The sequence below is a fragment of the Rhinoraja longicauda genome, chromosome 9, assembly GCF_053455715.1.
Source record: "Rhinoraja longicauda isolate Sanriku21f chromosome 9, sRhiLon1.1, whole genome shotgun sequence".
Classification (NCBI taxonomy): domain Eukaryota; kingdom Metazoa; phylum Chordata; class Chondrichthyes; order Rajiformes; family Arhynchobatidae; genus Rhinoraja; species Rhinoraja longicauda.
In genome coordinates this window covers 37,474,994-37,494,624 of record NC_135961.1, presented here as the reverse complement: position 1 = coordinate 37,494,624, position 19,631 = coordinate 37,474,994, and the positions used below count along the sequence as shown (strand labels likewise).

Genomic DNA, 19,631 nt, shown 5'->3' with positions numbered 1-19,631 from the left:
TTTTTTCCATGGCCTTCAGCGTGTGACGTCAAAATGCCCATGTGAGAAGAGCTCGCGCAACCCCCCTCCTACTGATTTATTGAAGGCTTTCAGCGTGGCGCCAGCAGTCTATATACTAAAACTCTCGCTTGTTTGTTTGTTTGTTTGTGACCGAACTTCAGTCAAAACCGTACAAGGAAGTAATCTCCAAGCTTTAAAAGTTGGACTCCGACTTTACCGGTAAGGTGAAACACATCACTGCGTCAATACAACAACATGACGAGGCTATATGTGAGTTGGAAGCTTTAGCCGAGACAAGTGCTGAAACAACAAAAGCAGTATTGACGGAGACTCAGCGTTTATCTGATCTATTAATGAAATTAACTGAAAAATGTACTGACCTAGAGGGTCATTCTAAACGACAAAATTTAAGAATTCTTGGAGTCAAAGAAGGCAAAGAGAAAGCTAAAAACCTCCGTGACTTTACTGCTGAGCTTTTACAAGAAGTTTTGAAAATGGATTCAAAGCCCTTGCTGGATCGAGCTCACAGAGCACTGAGAGCACGTCCAGGCGTTAATGCCCCTCCAAGACATTTGATACTGAAGGTGCATTACCTTCACGTTTTAGAAGATATGCTGTCGAGAATTGCTAGCGACAGAACTTTATCATTTCAAGGCGATGAGATTCGCATCTTCAGAGATTATCCTGCTGAGGTGGTCAAGAAAAGAGCACTGTTCAATGAGTCAAGATCTATTCTTAGGAAGATCCCATCGCTCAGATTTGGTATGTTCTATCCAGCAAAGCTCCGAGTTACCTACAATCAAACAGAATCCTTTTTTACTGACCACAACAAAGCATTGGAATTCACTCGGGAGATTGAAAGGTCGCTGAAGGGTTGGATATCACTTCACGGCTTTACTAATTGGCAGACAACTGATTGGACTTTAAGATATTACAATCTAAAGATTTAAGCTTAGTGTACATACTATACGAATATTAATCGTGACTAATTACTATTAATCAAAAAAAATATATATTATTATTAATCATTACTAATAAGAAGTACTAGTAATATTTGATTTATGTAAACTTTATTCCGAAAACTTAATTAATATACCTTAGACAGAAAAATCGGCTTATTATAGACTAATTAGTTTCGGGCCTGCCCCGTTTACCTCTCTTTTATATTTAAAAAAACAACAGTTTCGTTAAAAATCGGAGCTAGTATTATATATTTTTTACATCTCACGGAAGTCCTTAGATTTTTTGCCACCTTAGGGTGGCTGTCACTAACAGCACTAATTGTAGTTGTAGTTGTAGTTGTAGTTTTAGTTGTTTCTTTTTTTTTCCTGCACTCTTTTAACCTATATATTGATTTTTTTTTTAGATTCAATTTTTATTATAATGTTATTACTCAGAATTTATATACTTTTGGGAGATATTTCCGGGAGACATTCCACGTAGTACAAAAGATCATCCACCCTTCATTCAAGAAAAATGTTGTAGTTCGGGTGCCAGGCCATTTGCTTTATTATAGATTATTTATCGGTTAAGATGCAAGATACTACTATGAAAACAGGGGGTAAAAGTATTACATTTTGTAGTTGGAATGTCAAGGGCATTAACGAACCAATTAAAAGAGGTAAAGTACTTTCACATTTAAAATCTATTGATGCTGATATAATGTTCCTTCAGGAAACCCATCTCAAAAACATAGCACATAACAGACTGAAAGGTAAATGGATTGATAAATTATTTCACTCATCATTTCCCTTTAAATCAAGAGGTGTTGCCATTTTAATTCGTAAGGGTATACCATTTATACATACCTCATCTATAGTTGACATTGAAGGTAGATATGTTATATTAGTGGGAGAACTATACTCCACAAAATTGATATTGGTGAATGTCTACGCACCAAATTTTGATAATCCGTTATTTAAAATATATATATTTAATACCATTCCAGAATTTGGACAATATAACTTGATAATTGGAGGAGATTTAAATTGTACACTAGATCCTTACTTGGATAGATCGTCAACTCAAAGGAAAACAAAATCCAAGTCGTCTGAATTATTAAACTCTTATATAAATAGTGCAGATATAAAAGATGTTTGGAGAATTGAAAACCCCTCAGGCCGAGAGTATTCATTTTATTCACCAGTGCATAAAACTTACTCAAGAATTGACTATTTCTTGGTGGACTCCAAACTTATTCCTTATACGTATAATTCAAAATATCATAATATTATTATATCCGATCATGCCTCTTTAACATTTAGGGTAAAACTCCAAGGAGTAATGGGGAAACAGACCAATTGGAGATTTAATCCTCAAATTTTAAATGAAACAGCATGTTATGACTATCTTAAATTGCAAATTGAGACCTTTTTTTACGCAAATGACTTTCCTGAAACACCTGCGTCCCTGCTTTGGGAAACATTTAAAGCGTTTGTGAGAGGATGTATTATTGCCTTTCAAGCGTCTCAAAACAAGAAGAAGCGGGTTGAACAACATGAGCTAGAAAGACAGATAAAACAGTTAGACATAACAAATGCGATTGCTCCCTCTATTGAAATACATAATAAAATCGCTGCTCTCAAATATAGGTTATATTATATACTTTCAGCTCACATTTTAAGGCTTTTTCAATATACTAAACAAAAACATTTTGAATTTGGAGATAAACCACAGAAATTGTTAGCACGTCAACTACGTAAATTAGAAGATGACTCTACAATTCATAAAATTAGATCAGATAACGGAGATTTGCTTAAACTACCCAAGTGTAGTGGCCTGGCGGAGGCCAGAGAAAAGGCAAGACGCCAGGCAGTGTTTAGTTAGATTCTTTATTAGGCTGTGAGCTGGTGCCCACAGCGTAGTTCTCCTAGGGATGATCCACGCCTTCCCTTGGTCTGGCTTTTAACCCCTTTCACCTGTCCGTCACGTAACGAGGGGGCTGACCCGAGGAGTGGCCTGATCCGCCACACAAGGACATTAATCAGAGATTTTTGCAATTTTATCAGACATTATATTCATCAAAAATAACAGATAGCTCTGCGCAGATGCAAAACTTTTTGCAGGAATGTAACCTCCCTGGTTTGAATGAGAGTGACAGAAACTTATTGGGCGCAGAAATAACTAAGAAAGACGTTGGAGACCATTAAATCCATGAAAAATGGGAAGACTCCTGGCCCTGATGGCTTAAATAATGAATTTTATAAAAAATTTAGTGATTTGATCTCTTCACGTTTGCAAACTGTATATAGTTATGTCTTTAAACAACAGAGATTACCACAAACTCTGATTGAATCAACAATAATACTTATTCCTAAAAAAGATAAGGATTCTGAAGACCCTGGTTCGTACAGAGCGATAGCTCTTTTAAATACCGATCAGAAGATATTAGCGAAAATCTTAGCTCATAGATTCAGTTTAGTTATGGATAAATTGATACACCCCGACCAATCAGGCTTTATATCTAAACGATATTCATTTTTCAATTTGAGACGCTTGTTCAATATAATATATTCAAATAGAATATTAAACGAAGATTTGGCAATCATTTCGCTAGATGCTGAAAAAGCATTTGATCAAGTAGATTGGCCCTATCTTTTCTCAGTGATGGAAAAATTTCAATTAGGTGAGATTTTTTGTTCATGGGTGAAACTTTTATATACATCCCCAACAGCTAGAATATTAACTAATCAAATGCTGTCATCCAAATTTCATTTATTTAGGGGTTGTAGACAAGGATGCCCACTATCTCCGCTTCTATTTGCCCTCGTTATAGAACCACTGGCTGAGAGTATCATATCATATCATATCATATATATACAGCCGGAAACAGGCCTTTTCGGCCCACCAAGTCCGTGCCGCCCAGTGATCCCCGTACATTAACACTATCCTACACCCACTAGGGACAATTTTTACATTTTTTACAATTTTTACAATTTTTACATTTTTACATTTACCCAGCCAATTAACCTACATACCTGTACGTCTTTGGAGTATTAGATCAAATCCAGACATTCACGGTTATAACACTAAACATACAACCAATAAAATTTCTTTATACGCGGATGATGTATTAATATACATTACAAATCCTGAAATTAGCATTCCGAATTTATTAAATCTCATAACTCAATTTGGTTCATTTTCAGGTTATAGAATTAACTGGTACAAAAGTGAAATTATGCCAATAATGGAACAAAATCCGGCCATACTTCAACAATCTCCTTTTAAAATTGCCTATGAAAAGTTTAAATATCTTGGAATTTACGTGACTAGGAAATATACTTTATTTAAATTAAATTTTCCTCCTTTACTTACTAAATTACACAGAAATATCCAATTTTGGAAAACACTCCCTATATCATTAGTTGGTCGTAGTAATGCTATAAAGATGATCTTTCTTCTTCAGCTACTATACTTATTTCAAGCAATTCCGATCTATCTTCCAAAAAAGTTTTTTTTTAAAATCGATTCAATTATTACTAATTTTATTTGGGACTACAAGACTCATAGAATAAATAAAAGACATCTATGTAAGTCTAAAACTAATGGAGGAATTGCCTTACCTAACTTCTTATTTTATTATTGGGCGGTTATTATTAAAAATATAACCTTCTGGTTGGATGACACTGATCAACAACCGGATTGGTTAAAGATGGAGAAAGAGGATTGTTTACCATTTGATATTGGTGCGATCCTCTTAGCTCCAATAAATTTAAATAAAAAAACATATGGAGGTAATCCGATTATACAGAGTGTTATCCGTACCTGGAAACAATTAAAACTTACTTTAAAATTGAGTAAATTATCCTCTTTCCTCCCTATTGCGAATAACCCTTCTTTTAAACCGTCTGTCTTAGATAGAGGATTTGCTCAATGGAAAAGTTATGGAATTAAAACGGTGGGAGATCTTTATCATAAGGGAACTTTTCTTTCTTTTCAGGATTTGCAACAGCAGTACGGATTACATGCTAATAATAATTTTAGATATTTACAACTTAGAGATTATGTAAAACTACACATGCAAGAATATAGATCTAGAGGTCCAGAAACTCTAGATGTATGCCTGAATCGACATTATAATTCAAATAAATTAATATCCTTTATTTATAATACTCTCCTAGATACTGACATTCCGTCATCAGAATCATATAGACGAGCATGGGAGGACGAATTGAACCAACTCATAATGCAAGATATATGGGATGAAAGTTTACAACATATACACCAATGTTCATTAAATACTAGACATTCCTTAATACAATTTAAAATAATACATAGACTACATTATTCGAAGACTAAATTAAATAGGATTTTTCCTAGTATCTCTCCAATTTGTGATAAATGTCAATTTCAAGAAGCTAATTTAACTCATATTTTTGTAACTTGCATAAAAAAGCAAAATTTCTGGTTGGATATTTTTTAAATAGTTTCTAAAGTTATCGACAAGCAATTGGATATGGATCCAAAATTAATAATATTTGGATTATCAGAACATATTACAAATTTTACAGGTACATTTTCTTGATTACAGTTTAATAACTGCGAAAAAATTAATACTTAAATTTTGGAATAACCCCCACAATTAAATGTGGATTACAGAAATGACAGAGACCTTGCATTTGGAAAAAATAAGATTTGCCTTAATTGACAAACCTGATTTATTTTTTTAAATATGGTCTCCATTTATTGAATTTTTAGAAAAGTAAATGGGTTTGACACAGGACTAAAATAAAAATTTAAAATTAAAAGTTGAAACTTGAGTTTAGGGTTGGATGTACAACTGTGGTTATTGTCTCCCGGATCTACCCCCTTTAATTTTTATAGTTATACCTTTTTTTTTAAATTCTCTCTTCCCAATAGTTTATAGGTTTTTTTCTTTATTTTTATTTTCTCTCTTTAAAATTTTTAAAATTGAAGCTATGTAAGAACTTTGTAACAAATTTGTCTTTTATTTCTATCTGTACATATGCTTTTCAAAAATAAAAAAAATAAATAAATAAACTGTACAAGATAGCATGACATTTTTAGGCCCACCTTAATCACCGTCGTCACTTTAATGGTAAAAATGGTAGTTTTATTGAAATTGGTGTTATATTTTTTAAGTTATTCACATTTTAAAGTTTTTAAAAACCAGCGCATGCGCAGTTGGGGCCAGTCCTCACGTAGGATGGCCACCAGACCAGCGCCTACACTTACGTAAGATGGCCGACGGGTGATTGTGCGTGCGCAGTTGGGGGGAGGGTCATCATTTTCGTTCAGCTCCCACTTACCGCCAGACGCCCGTTTGGTTCCACGGCCCATGTGGGGGGAGCGTCACCGCCGCCGCTCTAAACCACGGGAGTCTCCATCATGGCCGCCGCTCCGCCCCAGAGTCCCTGCCCCGCCCCGCCCTCACCGCTGCTGCCGCTGCTCCAAACCACGAGCGTCCCCATCATGGCCACCGCTCCGCCCCGGAGCCCCCGCCATCACTGCTGCCACCGCTCCAAACCACGGGCATCTCCTTCACTGCTAGACCCCAGAGCCCTGCTGATCCATCGCCCAGCCGCCGCTGCTTCTCCTTCCGCTCTAAACCCCGGGCGCCTCCATCATGGCGGCCGCTCCGCTCTCCAGCTCCGCTGAGCCATCACACCGCCATCGCTGCTCCCACTGCCGCTCTAAACCCAGGGCGGCTCCATCATGGCTGCCGCTGCTCCTGCTGCCACTCTAAACCCTGGGCGTCTCCATCATGGCCGCCGCTGCTCCTGCTGCCGCTGTAAACCCCGGTCGTCTCCATCGCTGCCGTTGCCGATGAGCCTTCAGCTCCCGCTCAGCATCACCGATGCTGCTGCCGCTCTCAGCCACGGGCGTCTCCTTCACCGCTCAGTCCCGGAGCCGCCGCCGAGTAGTTAAAGGTCAGACTAATTAGACCAAGCTGCGACCAAACCCCTCCCACATTCACGCAGCGCCCGAACCCCCTCCCCTCCCCTCTCTTCCCCCCCTCCTCTCCCCTCCCCACTCATCTCTAGCCCAAACCTGGACATTTAAACCCAGGATTTTAAGACCTCGCTGATTATTACTACATTTGTTGCGATTTCTGGAGGCTCCTAACGGAGGTTGCGTTGCCACCCACCTCCCGGCTGGGTGGCCACCATTGGTGGAGCGGGAGCATGTGGCCGCTGGCTGGGTGAGGTCACGTGGGGCGCAGGGCGGTGATGTCACCTTGTCCCGTATTTGGCAGTGAGATAGTTGGCAACCCTCTCACTGACCCACTGAGTAACTCCAGCTCTTTGTGTCTATCTTTGGTATAAACCAGCATCAGCAGTTCCTTGTTTCTACATTGTGAATATGAGGTTTCGGGTCATAGACAATAGGTGCAGGAGTAGGCCATTCGGCCCTTCGAGCCAGCACCGCCATTCAATGTGATCATGGCTGATCATTCTCAATCAGTACCCCGTTCCTGCCTTCTCCCCATACCCCGACTCCGCTATCCTTAAGAACTCTATCTAGCTCTCTCGAATGCATTCAGAGAATTGGCCTCCACTGCCTACTGAGGCAGAGAGTTCCAGATTCACAACTCTCTTACTGAAAAAGTTTTTCCTCATCTCCGTTCTAAATGGCCTACCCCTTATTCTTAAACTGTGGCCCCTTGTTCTGGACTCCCCCAACATTGGGAACATGTTTCCTGCCTCTAACGTGTCCGACCCCTTAATAATCATACGTTTCGATAAGATCCCCTCTCATCCTTCTAAATTCCAGTGTATACAAGCCTAGTCGCTCCAGTCTTTCAAAATATGACAGTCCCGCCATTCCGGGAATTAACCTAGTAAACTTACGCTGCACTCCCTCAATAGCAAGAATATCCTTCCTCAAATTTGGAGACCAAAACTGCACACAGTACTCCAGGTGCGGTCTCATTAGGGCCCTGTACAACTGCAGAAGGACTTCTTTGCTCCTATACTCAACTCCTCTTGTTATGAAGGCCAACATTCCATTGGCTTTCTTCACTGCCTGCTGTACCTGCATGCTTCCTGACCCTTCTTCAAACTTTGATTATGTTGGTTGCTTTTCCCAGGCAGCTGGAAGTGTAGATGGAGTCAATGGTGGTAAGTCCAGTCTGTGAGATGGACTGGGTTCCTCGTTTCATGCGCCCACCACCTTCTGTGTGGAAAAACTTTCCCCTCAGGTTCTTTGCAGGAGCCATTTACGCTTAATTTAGTTACTGTCATTGTATTATGGCTATGTTAAATATTTCTAGTTTCTGTCTTTTTTGCATGCTTGTGGGTGTGAATTGATACATAATAGGGAGTGTCTACATCTGAGGAGGCTAGCATAGCCACAGAGATTGTGGGTCAGTTTAGTCTCGGAGTAGGGAGAGAATAGTTTTTTACAACTGCGCCAGTCACACTCACGTCAGCCACACTCAAGCCAGTCACACTCACAAGGAAGACACTCACAAGGACCACACTCACATTCACGCCAGCCACAACCACACATTAACTTGACCTTTACTGTATTGTTTGAAGAAGAAACAGATCGGTAACACGATCTTTACTGTATTGTTTGAAGAAGAAACAGTTGATAAGAACGAAAAGTTATGAATTACTCTTTTGAATTGTGCTCCTTAATAAAGACCAATTAATCAAGAGACAGCGTTTGGAAGATTCATTTTTGTTAGATGCAGGAAAAATGTTCCCAATGTTGGGAGTCCAGAACCAGGTGCCACAGCCTTAGAATAAAGGGGGGGCCATTTAAAACTGAGATGAGAAGGAACTTTTTCACCCAGAGAGTTGTGAATGTGTGGAATTCTCTGCCAGATGGTAGTCGAGGCCAAATCACTGGATGAATTTAAGAGAGAGTTAGATAGGGCTCTAGGGGCTAGTGGAATCAAGGGATATGGGGAGAAGGCAGGCACGGGTTATTGATTGGGGACGATCAGCCATGATCACAATGAATGGCGGTGCTGGCTCGAAGGGCCGAATGGCCTCCTCCTGCACCTATATCAGAGTGCGGTGTTTACGTAAGCTATACCGCCATTCCATCCCCGAACAGTGATGGCTATCAAAGTTGGACTTTGAGAAGGTATAGAAACTGCCATTACATTCTTATTAAACCTTCCCCCTCTCATATTAAACATATGCCCTCTGGGTCATAACTCCTTTACAGCGGGTAAAAGACTGTGTATTCCCTATCCATTACCCTCACGATTTTACTCTCCTTTCCTTTCCACTCCTGCGGCCAGAGCCGCCTCGACCGCCGGATGCACGTCGCGCAGCCGCCCGGCGCCCGCGCAATGCCTGCGTGAACGGACAGCGTCAGTGGAACAGATCACGAGAGCGGCGGCGGGAACGCGTGTGAGTGGCCTGTGGGGGGTGGGGCATTGGTTGCCATGACACCCGCGTGTTCCCGTGGAACCCGCGCGTTGCCATGGTGCCCGAGCCATGGAGCGCGAAGAGGCCTGTGCCCGGGACCAGTGCAGTCATGATGGCTGTTGAAAGGGATCCTGCTGCTAACTCGTTCAATAGATCGCGTTCAAACACACCGTAGCGGTGGGTTGATCGTGCGCCCGGCCTCGCATCCTGGACGGCGAGTGCTTTATCTCACCGCGTCGCCGGGTCTCGGCCTCCCGCACCCGGTAAGGTCAGCTGGGCAGCCGGAGGGTTACTCTGTGTGAACGGAGACTACCGCCTGGGGTAAGCAACAAGGGACAGTTGGGTGTTGAGTGTGGCATCTCACCAAATACTCTTTGCAACTTCGTTGTACGTGCCGAAATTCTGTATGAAGTTTGGCCTATTAGAGGTTAATGGATCTTGGAGTGACAAATGAACATAAACTGAAAGCATTTTTAGTTGGATGTACAGTACAGAAGTATAGATAGGGTTGATAGTCAACGTTTTTCCAAGAATGGAAATATCAAATACTAGAGGCATAGCTCTAAGGTAAGCGGGGTAAAGTTTAAAGAAGATGTATGGGGCAAGTTTTTTCTTCAGAGAATGGTGGGTGCCAGGGATGGTGGGGGAGGCTGTTACGACAGTGGTGCTTAAGAAACTTTTCAAAAGGCACAAGGAATGGAGGGATGTGGATTATTTGTAGGCAGGCATCATGTTTGGTGTTCATGTGTTGGACTGTTATATGTTCTATCTAAGGACAGTACGTGTTGAAAATAAAAACAAATCCTTTCTGGAGTTAAAGGGAGATTAAAGGGATAGTTAATGACCACAGAATTAACGGGAAAGAAAGCTCACAAAGGGATAGGAGAGTATGGCTAAGTGTAATAGGAATCGATGTGAAAGGTGAGATGAGTAAGGAATTAAAAGTATTGTATATGAATGCGTGAAGTATAAGAAGTAAAGTAGATGAGCTTGAGGCTCAGTTAGAGATTGGTAAATATGACATTGTGGGGATTACAGAGACGTGGCTGCAGGAGGATCGGGTCTGGGAACTTAATATTCAGGGTTATACATCCTATAGAAAGGACAGGCAGGTGGGCAGAGGAGGTGGGGTAGCTCTGTTGGTGAGGGATGAAATTCAGTCCCTAGCGAGGGGTGACATAGGGACTGACGAGGTAGAGTCACTGTGGATAGAGTTGAAGAATTGTAAAGTAAGAAGACACTAATTGGAGTTATCTACAGACCCCCAAATAGTAGCCCGGATGTAGGGTGTAAGTTGCAGCAGGAGTTAAATCTGGCATGTAACAAAATTAATGCCATTGTGGTGATGGGGGATTTCAATATGCAGGTAGACTGGGAAAATCAGGTTGGTTCTGGACCCCAAGAAAGGGAGTTTGTAGAGTGTCTCCGAGATGGATTCTTAGAGCAGTTTGTACTAGAGCCTACCAGAGAAAAGGCAAATCTGGATTTAGTGTTGTTCAATGAACCAGATTTGATAAGAGAACTCGAGGTAAAGGAACCGCTTGGAGGTAGTGATCATAATATGATTAGTTTTAATCTGCAATTTGAGAGGGAGAAGGTTAAATCGGAAGTGTCAGTGTTGCAGTTGAACAATGGGAACTATGAAGGCATGAGAGAGGAGCTGGCCAAGGTCGACTGGAAAGGGATCCTAGCAGGAATGACGGTGGAACAGCAATGGCAGGAATTTCTGGGCATAATCCGGAAGATGCAGGATCATTTCATTCCAAAGTGGAAGAAAGATTCTAAGGGGAGTAGGAGGCAACCGTAGCTGACAAGGGAAGTTAGGGATGGAATAAAACCCAAAGAAAAGATGTATAACACAGCAAAGAGTAGCAGGAAGCCAGAGGATTGGGAAACTTTAAAAGGACAACAGAAGATAACAAAACGGGCAGTGGCGAGTGGAGTGCCGCAAGGCTCAGTGTTGGGGCCGCAACTATTTACCATATATGTTAATGATTTGGATGAAGGAATTAGAAGTAACACTAGCAAGTTTGCAGATGACACAATGCTGGGTGGCAGTGTGAACTGCGAAGAGGATGTTAGGAGGTTGCAGGGTGACCTGGACAGGTTGAGTGAGTGGCAGATGCATGGCAGATGTAGTATAATGTAGATAAATGTGAGGTTATCCACTTTGGTAGCAAAACCAAGGAGGCAGATTATTATCTCAATGGTGTCAGGTTAGGTAAGGGGGAAGTGCAGCGCGACCTGGGTTTTCTTGTACACCAGTCACTGAAAGTTGGCATGCAGGCACAGCAGACAGTGAAGAAAGCTAATGGCATGTTGACCTTCATAACGAGAGGATTTCAGTATAGGAGTAAAGAGGTTCTTCTGCAGTTGTATAGGGCCCTGGTAAGACCACATCTGGAGTATTGTATACAGTTTTGGTCTCCTAATTTGAGGAAGGACATCCTTGTAATTGAGGCAGTGCAGCGTAGGTTCACGAGATTGATCCCTGGGATGGTGGGACTGTCATATGAGGAAAGATTGGAAAGGCTAGGCTTGTATTCACTGGAGTTTAGAAGGATGAGAGGGGATCTTATAGAGACATATAAAATTATAAAGGGACTGGACAAGCTAGATGCAGGAAAGATGTTCCCAATGTTGGGGGAGCCCAGAACCAGGGCCACAGTCTAAGAATATAGGGGAGGCCATTTAAAACTGAGGTGAGAAGAAACTTTTTCACCCAGAGAGTTGTGAATTTGTGGAATTCTCTGTCACAGAGGGCAGTGGAGGCCAAATCACTGGAAGAATTTAAGAGAGAGTTAGATAGAGCTCTGGGGGGCTAGTGGAATCAAGGGATATGGGGAGAAGTTGGGCACAAGATTGTGGATGATCAGCCATGATCACAATGAATGGCGGTGCTGGCTCAAAGGGCAGAGTGGCCTCCTCCTGCACCTAGTTTCTAAGTTTCTCAGCCACTAACCCCATTGCCAATTATGATTTTTCTATTAGTTATGTTAATCAATTGTTCTTTGCCATTGTCTTTTTAGGATAGCAGACAACAGATTAGTGATAATTAGTTAAGTTACATCCATGTGCATATAGAAACATCTGTTTTGTTGTTCAAAGAGTATTGGGTGTATGTTTAATTTCAGCCACATCCTGACGCTGTCAATATGTTAATATGAGTAATACTCGTTTAAAAATATTAAGATGATACAAGTTCACTTATAGAAACATAGAAACATAGAAAATAGGTGCAGGAGGAGGCCATTCGGCCCTTTGAGCCAGCACCGCTATTCATTGTGATCATGGCTGATCGTCCCCAATCAATACCCCGTGCCTGCCTTCTCTGGTGTTCGTCGGTGGGGTCATGATCCAAGGATAAGTAGGAAGAGGTGTCTGAGAGTTGTTATCCTTGGACCATGACCCCACCGACGAACACCAGACCTTAATCATCAACACCATCACGGATCTCACTATTTCCGGCACTCTACCCTTTAATGCCTCCAAACTTATGGAACCTAAAATCCATAAACAGAACTGTCCCGGCAGACCCATTGTTTCTGCCTGTTCATGTCCCACCAAACTCATTTCCACCTACCTCGACTCCATCCTATCCCCCCTGGTCAAATCTCTCCCCACCTACGTCCAAGACACCTCACATGCTCTCCATCTCCTCGATAACTTCCGGTTTCCAGGCCCCTACTCCCTCATCTTTACCAAGGATGTCCAGTCACTCTACACTTCCATCCCCCACAAGGATGGTCTTGAAGCCCTCCATTTCTTCCTCGACCGTAGAACCAGCCAATCCCCATCTATTAACACTCTCCTCCGCCTAGCAGAGCTGGTTCTTACCCTTAACAACTTCTCCTTTGACTCCTCCCACTTCCTCCAAACCAGAGGCGTAGCTATGGGCACTCGCATGGGCCCCAGCTATGCCTGACTCTTTGTCGGGTTCGTCGAACAATCCCTGTTCTGGACGTACACTGGCCCCATCCCCGAACTCTACCTCTGCTACATCGACGACTGCATTGGTGCTGCCTCTTGTACCCATGCAGAACTCACTGACCATACACTTCACTTCTAATTTCCATCCTGCTCTTAAATATACTTAGATTGTCTCCGACATCTCCCTCCCGTTACTGGACCTCACCATCTCCATCACAGGAGACAGACTAGTCTACTATAAACCCACTGACTCGCACAGCTATCTGGACTACACTTCTTCCCACCCGGTCTCTTGCAAAAAGCCTATCCCCTACTCCCAATTCCTCCATCTACGCCGCATCTGCGCCCGGGATGAGGTGTTTCACACTAGGGCATCAGAGAAGTCCTCATTCTTCAGGAAACGGGGCTTCCCCTCTTCCATTATAGATGAGGCTCTCACTAGGGCCTCTTCTACATCCCGCAGCTCTGTTCTTGCTCCCCCTCCCCCCATTCGTAACAAGGACAGAATCCCCCTCGTTCTCACCTTCCACCCCATCAGCCAGCGTATCCAACAAATCATCCTCCAACATTTCCGTCACCTACAATGGGACCCCACTACTGGCCACATCTTCCCAACCCTTCCCCTTTCTGCGTTCCGCAGAGACCGTTCGCTCCATAACTCCCTGGTCCACTCGTCCCTTCCTACCCAAAACAACCCCATTCCCGGGCACTTTCCCCTGCAACTGCAGGAGATGCAACACCTGTCCCTTTACCTCCCCCCTCAACTCCATCCAAGGACCCAAACAGTCTTTCCAGGTGAGACAGAGGATCACCTGCACCTCCTCCAACCTCATCTATTGTATCCGCTGCTCTAAATGTCAACTTCTTTACATCGGCGAAACCAAACGCAGGCTCGGCGATCATTTTGCTCAACACCTTCGCTCAGTCTGCCTTAACCAACCTGATCTCCCGGTGGCTGAGCACTTCAACTCCCCCTCCCACTCCCAGTCTGACCTTTCTGTCATGGGCCTCCTCCAGTGCCATAGTGAGGCCCACCGGAAATTGGAGGAACAGCACCTCATATTTCGCTTGGGCAGCTTGCAGCCCAGCGGTATGAACATTGACTTTTCCAACTTTAGATAGTTCTTCTGTCCCTCTCTTCCCCTCCCCCTTCCCAGTTCTCCCTCTATCTTCCTGTCTCCACCTATATCCTTCCTTTGTCCCGCCCCCCTGACATCAGTGTGAAGAAGGGTCTCGACCCGAAACGTCACCCATTCCTTCTCTCCTGAGATGCTGCCTGACCTGCTGAGTTACTCCAGCATTTTGTGAAATAAATACCTTCCATTGAGATAATAATCTGCCTCCTTGTTTCTGCCGACAAAGTTTATCTATCCCCTTTTCTCACATTTATCTATATTATACTGCATCTGTTGTAGTAGAAGCCTCAATTGATTTTAAATGTAGAAGAAACACTAGCTTGGAAAATTAATCCACATTTAGTCTTCTGTTTCTATGTTTAGGTAGATGGTGTTTAGGAAAATGTTGTTATAGTATCTGTCTCAACTATCTCCTCTGGCAGCTTGTTCCATATACGCACCACCCCCCAGGTGAAAAGTTTGCCCCTTAGATTCCTATTAAATCTTACCCCTCCCACCTTAAACCTATGCCCTCTGCTTCTTGATTCCCTTACCCTGGGTAAAAGACTGTGCATTCACCCTATCTATCCCCCCAATGACTTTATAAACTTTACCTCTCTTCTCCTACTCCATCATTCTGAAGAAGGGTCCCAACGCAAAACGTCGTCTGTGCGTTTCTACAGCTGGTAGAGTTGCTGCCTTGTGGCACCAGAGACCCAAGTTCAACCCTGATGTTGGTGCTGTCTGTGTTGTGTTTGTACTTTCTCCCTGTAATTGCATGGGTTTCCTGAGTGCTCTGGTTTCCTCCCATATCCCAAAGAGGTGGGTTGTAGGTTAATAGTCTTTGTAAATGGCTCCTCGTGTGTGGGGAGTGGATGTGAAAGCGGGATAATATCGAACTAATGTGAACAGGTCAGTGTGGTAACGGTGGGTCGAAGGGCTTGTTTCCATGCTGTATCTTTAAACTAAGCTAAATTAAAAGATGCTCCCCTGAGCTCCTCCAACATTTTGCTTTTTGCAAAGCAAACGTCATATGTTTTATGACATTTGAATATTGCTAAAAGGTGGAATTGGTAAGCTTGAGGGCCAAAAGGCTTGTTTGTATGTAATGTGACTCTTTATGATTTTCATTCTTCCTTAAGGTATGATAAGACCATGACAAGTAGATCTGCAGTAGTAGACCTAAGTAAGTCATTGGTTTTTCGCATGCACGAAGGCACTCCTGAAATCATCCGTGATGTTCTTCTTGAGCGTGGATGGGTGGAATATGATGACGAAATTCAGGATGAGGATGACTGGAATCTGTATTGGCGATCTGGTTTTTCCCATTCAGAATACGAGAACATCATGCCTTGGCAAAGACTGGTCCACTACCCAAACATCGTGGGCATTACTCGGAAGGACAACCTTGCTCGTAATTTGAAGCGTATGTCAGGGGTTTATGGACCAAATATATATAACTTTAGCCCTTTAGCTTTCATCCTTCCCAACGATTATACCAAATTTGTTGCTGAATATACCAGAGATAAGAAGGCTAATGGGGGAAAGCTTGGATATTGGATCTGCAAGCCCGTTGATCTCTCCCGTGGCAGAGGGATATTTATATTTCAAGATATTAAAGATTTGACTTACAGCTCTTCTGTTATAGTGCAAAAGTACATAACCAATCCCCTTCTCATCTCTGGTTATAAATTTGACTTGCGAATCTATGTATGTGTCACCAGTTTTTCTCCACTAACAATTTACATTTACCAGGAAGGTCTGGTGAGATTTGGAACAGAAAAGTATAATCTCTCGACTTTGGATAATGTGTATGCTCATTTAACAAATACTAGCATCAATAGATTTGGACCCTCCTATACAACGGATAAAGAACGTGTTGGTTCAGGATGTAAATGGACAATGAGCCAATTTCGTGCTTTTCTTCACAGTCTGAATATAAACGAACAACTCATGTGGCAAAGAATAAGTAATATTGTCACAATGACATTGCTTACAATTACCCCGTCCATTCCTTCCCCTCCTAACTGCCTTGAACTGTTTGGTTTTGATATCCTAATAGATGATAACATGAAGCCATGGCTGTTGGAAGTAAATTATAGCCCAGCCTTAATATTAGAGTGTCATGCTGATGTGGTGGTGAAGAAAGGACTATTATATGACCTCATTGATTTACTGAACTTCAAAGAAATAGACACATTACGCCAGCGAGGGTACCCAAGACCCTGGCAATATAATACATTATCTCGTAGTTACCCTTCCTTCTGCATAACTAACTCGTACAAAAATCTTTCTTCCAACGCCTCTAAAAGAAGATTTAAGAACTCTTTGAAAGAAACTTGGTCTTCCAGTATGCACAACCATTCCCTGTTACTCTGCAACAAAAATTGCAGTCGGTCTGCTCTGTACTACCAAAGTTGTGCCAGCGAGGACCAGGCGATGGACTCTCAAAAGTCAGAAGTGGAAAACAAATCCCCACTCTCCAGCAAAGCACATCGCTCCACTGAAGAATGTACCAGAAGATTACATAGTCAAATAATTGGAGTACCTGCCAATAGTTCAGATACCAAGGAAGGCAAAAGGAACTGCAAGCTCGCTAGACCACTGCCAAAGAAGACTTTGACTTCACAGTTGAGAGAAAATTTAATCAAAAGCAACCCACTTCGGGCACGGAATCGCATCGACAGGGTAAAGTTGCTGGAAGCACGCAATGCACAGTCTGATCAGTATTATCATAAAATGGGTCCACGGTTCCCTTCAGTGAAGTTGCAGAAGTACGACTTGGCGACTTACCCACAGTACAGCAACTCGGATTATGATCAGAAGCCCATAACCCGAATAGGTGACTTCATCCTGACCTTCCCATTTAACGAGGTGACGCTGAGGGCATCTCGGGACCCTTTAAACATTAGGATGATAATGCAGGAGCTGCATAAAATGCTAAAGAGACAGATATTTTGGGAATCAAAGAATCCAAAAAGAAAAAATGAATCCTATTTGGAGAGTGCTTATAACAGAAGAGAAATTTTTGACCCATTGTTGTGGGGGCCACGTAATCCTCCATTGCTCAGTGAATGCTGCTTTGAAAACTAAATGGTTGAACATTTGCGTTTTCCTACCCACCAACCCCAGTTACTTGAATTATATAAATGAGAATACTTAGTTCTTTAAAAATAGAAATAGGCTACAGCCCAGAGATCTATATGTTTTTTTTAAATTGCAGAAAATACATTATTGGTCCAATTTATGAGCCTGGAAACCAGAAAACATTTTCAGTGTATGGAGCCAGCTGTTATGCAATTCAAAACTAATTTATATGTTTGCACAGTATTACACACCAGTTGCTGGGACAGGGATCGTACTTGCACAATTTACTGTCTTATGTACAACAGCCGTACGTACGGCCAGGAAATGGAGTGACCTTAATGAAACTCGCTGCTTATAGAATCGTGATGCAACATGTTCTGTAGACATTTCTCGTTGTATAGTTCATTAAATCATCTGGAGTAAACTTTAAACAATGTATTTCTGAGATTGCTTTCACTGTATGGTGTACCTTTGGCAAATCATTCAATTATCAACTCCAATATTAGCTGATTAATTGATGTTAATTTAATAAAATATGCACATGTGATCTGCACGTCAAACAGCTGCAGTAAATATTCAAACACAAATATACCTACATCTAGAATAAAACATGCTCATATGTAAAATGTTACATTTTGTGGTCACCTTCCATGTTAATTATTGGTTCTTTTAATTTGTGATGATTTATTCACTGCATTTCAATGATATTCTACATTAGAGGGTTTCATGACTTTTTTCACTGGCCATTTGTTTTCGTCTAAAAGCTACAAGATAATTGTGGGCATTAAACTGGGTAGTCAGCATAATAATTATTCACTTTCCCTCACGTTTATCTATGTCTGATGATATCTCTCCTGATATTAATTGATTTAGGTTACTAGTTAATAAGAAGGAACTGCAGATGCTGGTTTACTAAAGAAAGATAAAGCATTGGAGTAAGGCAGCATCTCTGAAGAACACAGGCAGTTGACATTCAGGTTGGGACCCTCTTCAGATTGCTTCCAGGGAGTGGGGGACAGGAAAGAAAGCTAGAAGAGAGGAGGGGCAGGACAGAGTTTAGCCGGTAATAGGTGTACACAGGTGAGAGGTTTTTAGATAGATTGGTGGACAAAGGCCAGAGATGAAAAGGCAGGTGTACCTGGTTACCAGTCTGAAGAAGTGTCTGCACTGTATCTCTAAGGAGTAAAAGTGTGGATAAATAAATTCACTGTCCACACTTAATTGTTAGTTACTCGACGGTTGCCTGATTTTATTCTCTTATGAGGGAGCGTCTCACAGAGGACCAGTATCTGTATGAGTCTCGCCTGACTTGGTTACATTCGGTCAGTCTTTATAGGCAGAGACAAACAACATTCCTGCGTGACACATACTCCGCCTATCTTGTGATGAACAACCTTTTAATGTGTTTTCCTAAGCTGAGTTTGGTTTCTTCAGAAACCGTTAGCCACTCCCTCTAGAAGGCAGTTGTAGTCTTTACTGTGGCTTGCAGCTTTAGCTAAATCAACCATACTATCTCCGTATGTCTGGCATACAAGAAGAAGTGTCTCATCGGTGTATCTTCTGTAAGCCATGCAACATATTTTTACTCACAATCCCCCCTTTTATACATGTAACATACATTTTATAACAAATTTTCTTCATTTCATCCAGCCGTGGCCCGACACTTCCGTGCCTTGTGCCCACAGCCTTCATACACAAGAGTCTTCATACATTTGTACATTAACCATGTGATCTTCGGGACTTAAGTCCGCCGATGCTTCACCTTCCACATCTGGCCTTATTTCCTTCTCGGAGTCACCTGGCTCCTCTTGCCTGAGGGACTCGTACATCATATTTTCCTGCTTGGTCAGTGCTGTCTCAATCAAGCACTGGGTCAGTCCCCGCATACAAGGTATAACACAACATCCAAACAATGTCAACAACGTTACGCATATAATAATAGTTGTTATTGTAGAGACAAAGAAATTCTTCCATTTTCCGAACCACCCATCCAAGAACCCGGTCCATGAGGTATCGACCCCTGAGTTCTCTGCCATTTCAATGGAAAGGCTGGTGAGACCCGCCAATGCCATAAGGCTCGTTTTATCCAATTGTTCGGCTAATCCTTTAACTGCGTCTCTAGTATAGTTAATAAATCGTTGCTGATTAT

The 19,631-nt window shown here is 42.2% G+C and overlaps 2 protein-coding genes across 2 annotated transcripts in view; both read left to right on the top strand.

The window, feature by feature from the left end:
- The window catches only part of unc93a (unc-93 homolog A), a 34,468-nt gene extending 28,509 nt beyond the window's left edge, over window positions 1-5,959 (top strand). The window contains exon 8 of the mRNA XM_078405183.1: window positions 162-5,959. Coding sequence (XP_078261309.1) covers window positions 162-223 — 62 coding nt within the window. The 3' untranslated portion in view covers window positions 224-5,959. The remainder of the gene's footprint in view (window positions 1-161) is intronic.
- A 3,388-nt stretch (window positions 5,960-9,347) lies between these two features.
- On the top strand, window positions 9,348-18,328 carry ttll2 (tubulin tyrosine ligase-like family, member 2). The gene is made up of 2 exons (XM_078405866.1): window positions 9,348-9,671; window positions 15,538-18,328. Exon 2 carries the CDS (start codon window positions 15,551-15,553, stop codon window positions 17,486-17,488), a length of 1,938 nt encoding a protein of 645 aa, XP_078261992.1. The 5' UTR covers window positions 9,348-9,671; window positions 15,538-15,550; the 3' UTR covers window positions 17,489-18,328.
- Window positions 18,329-19,631: the final 1,303 nt, after the last annotated feature.

Coding starts and splice junctions, on each gene's coding strand:
- ttll2 (XM_078405866.1), top strand. CDS start 15,551: ATGACAAGTAGATCTGCAGTAGTAGACCTAAGTAAGTCATTGGTTTTT.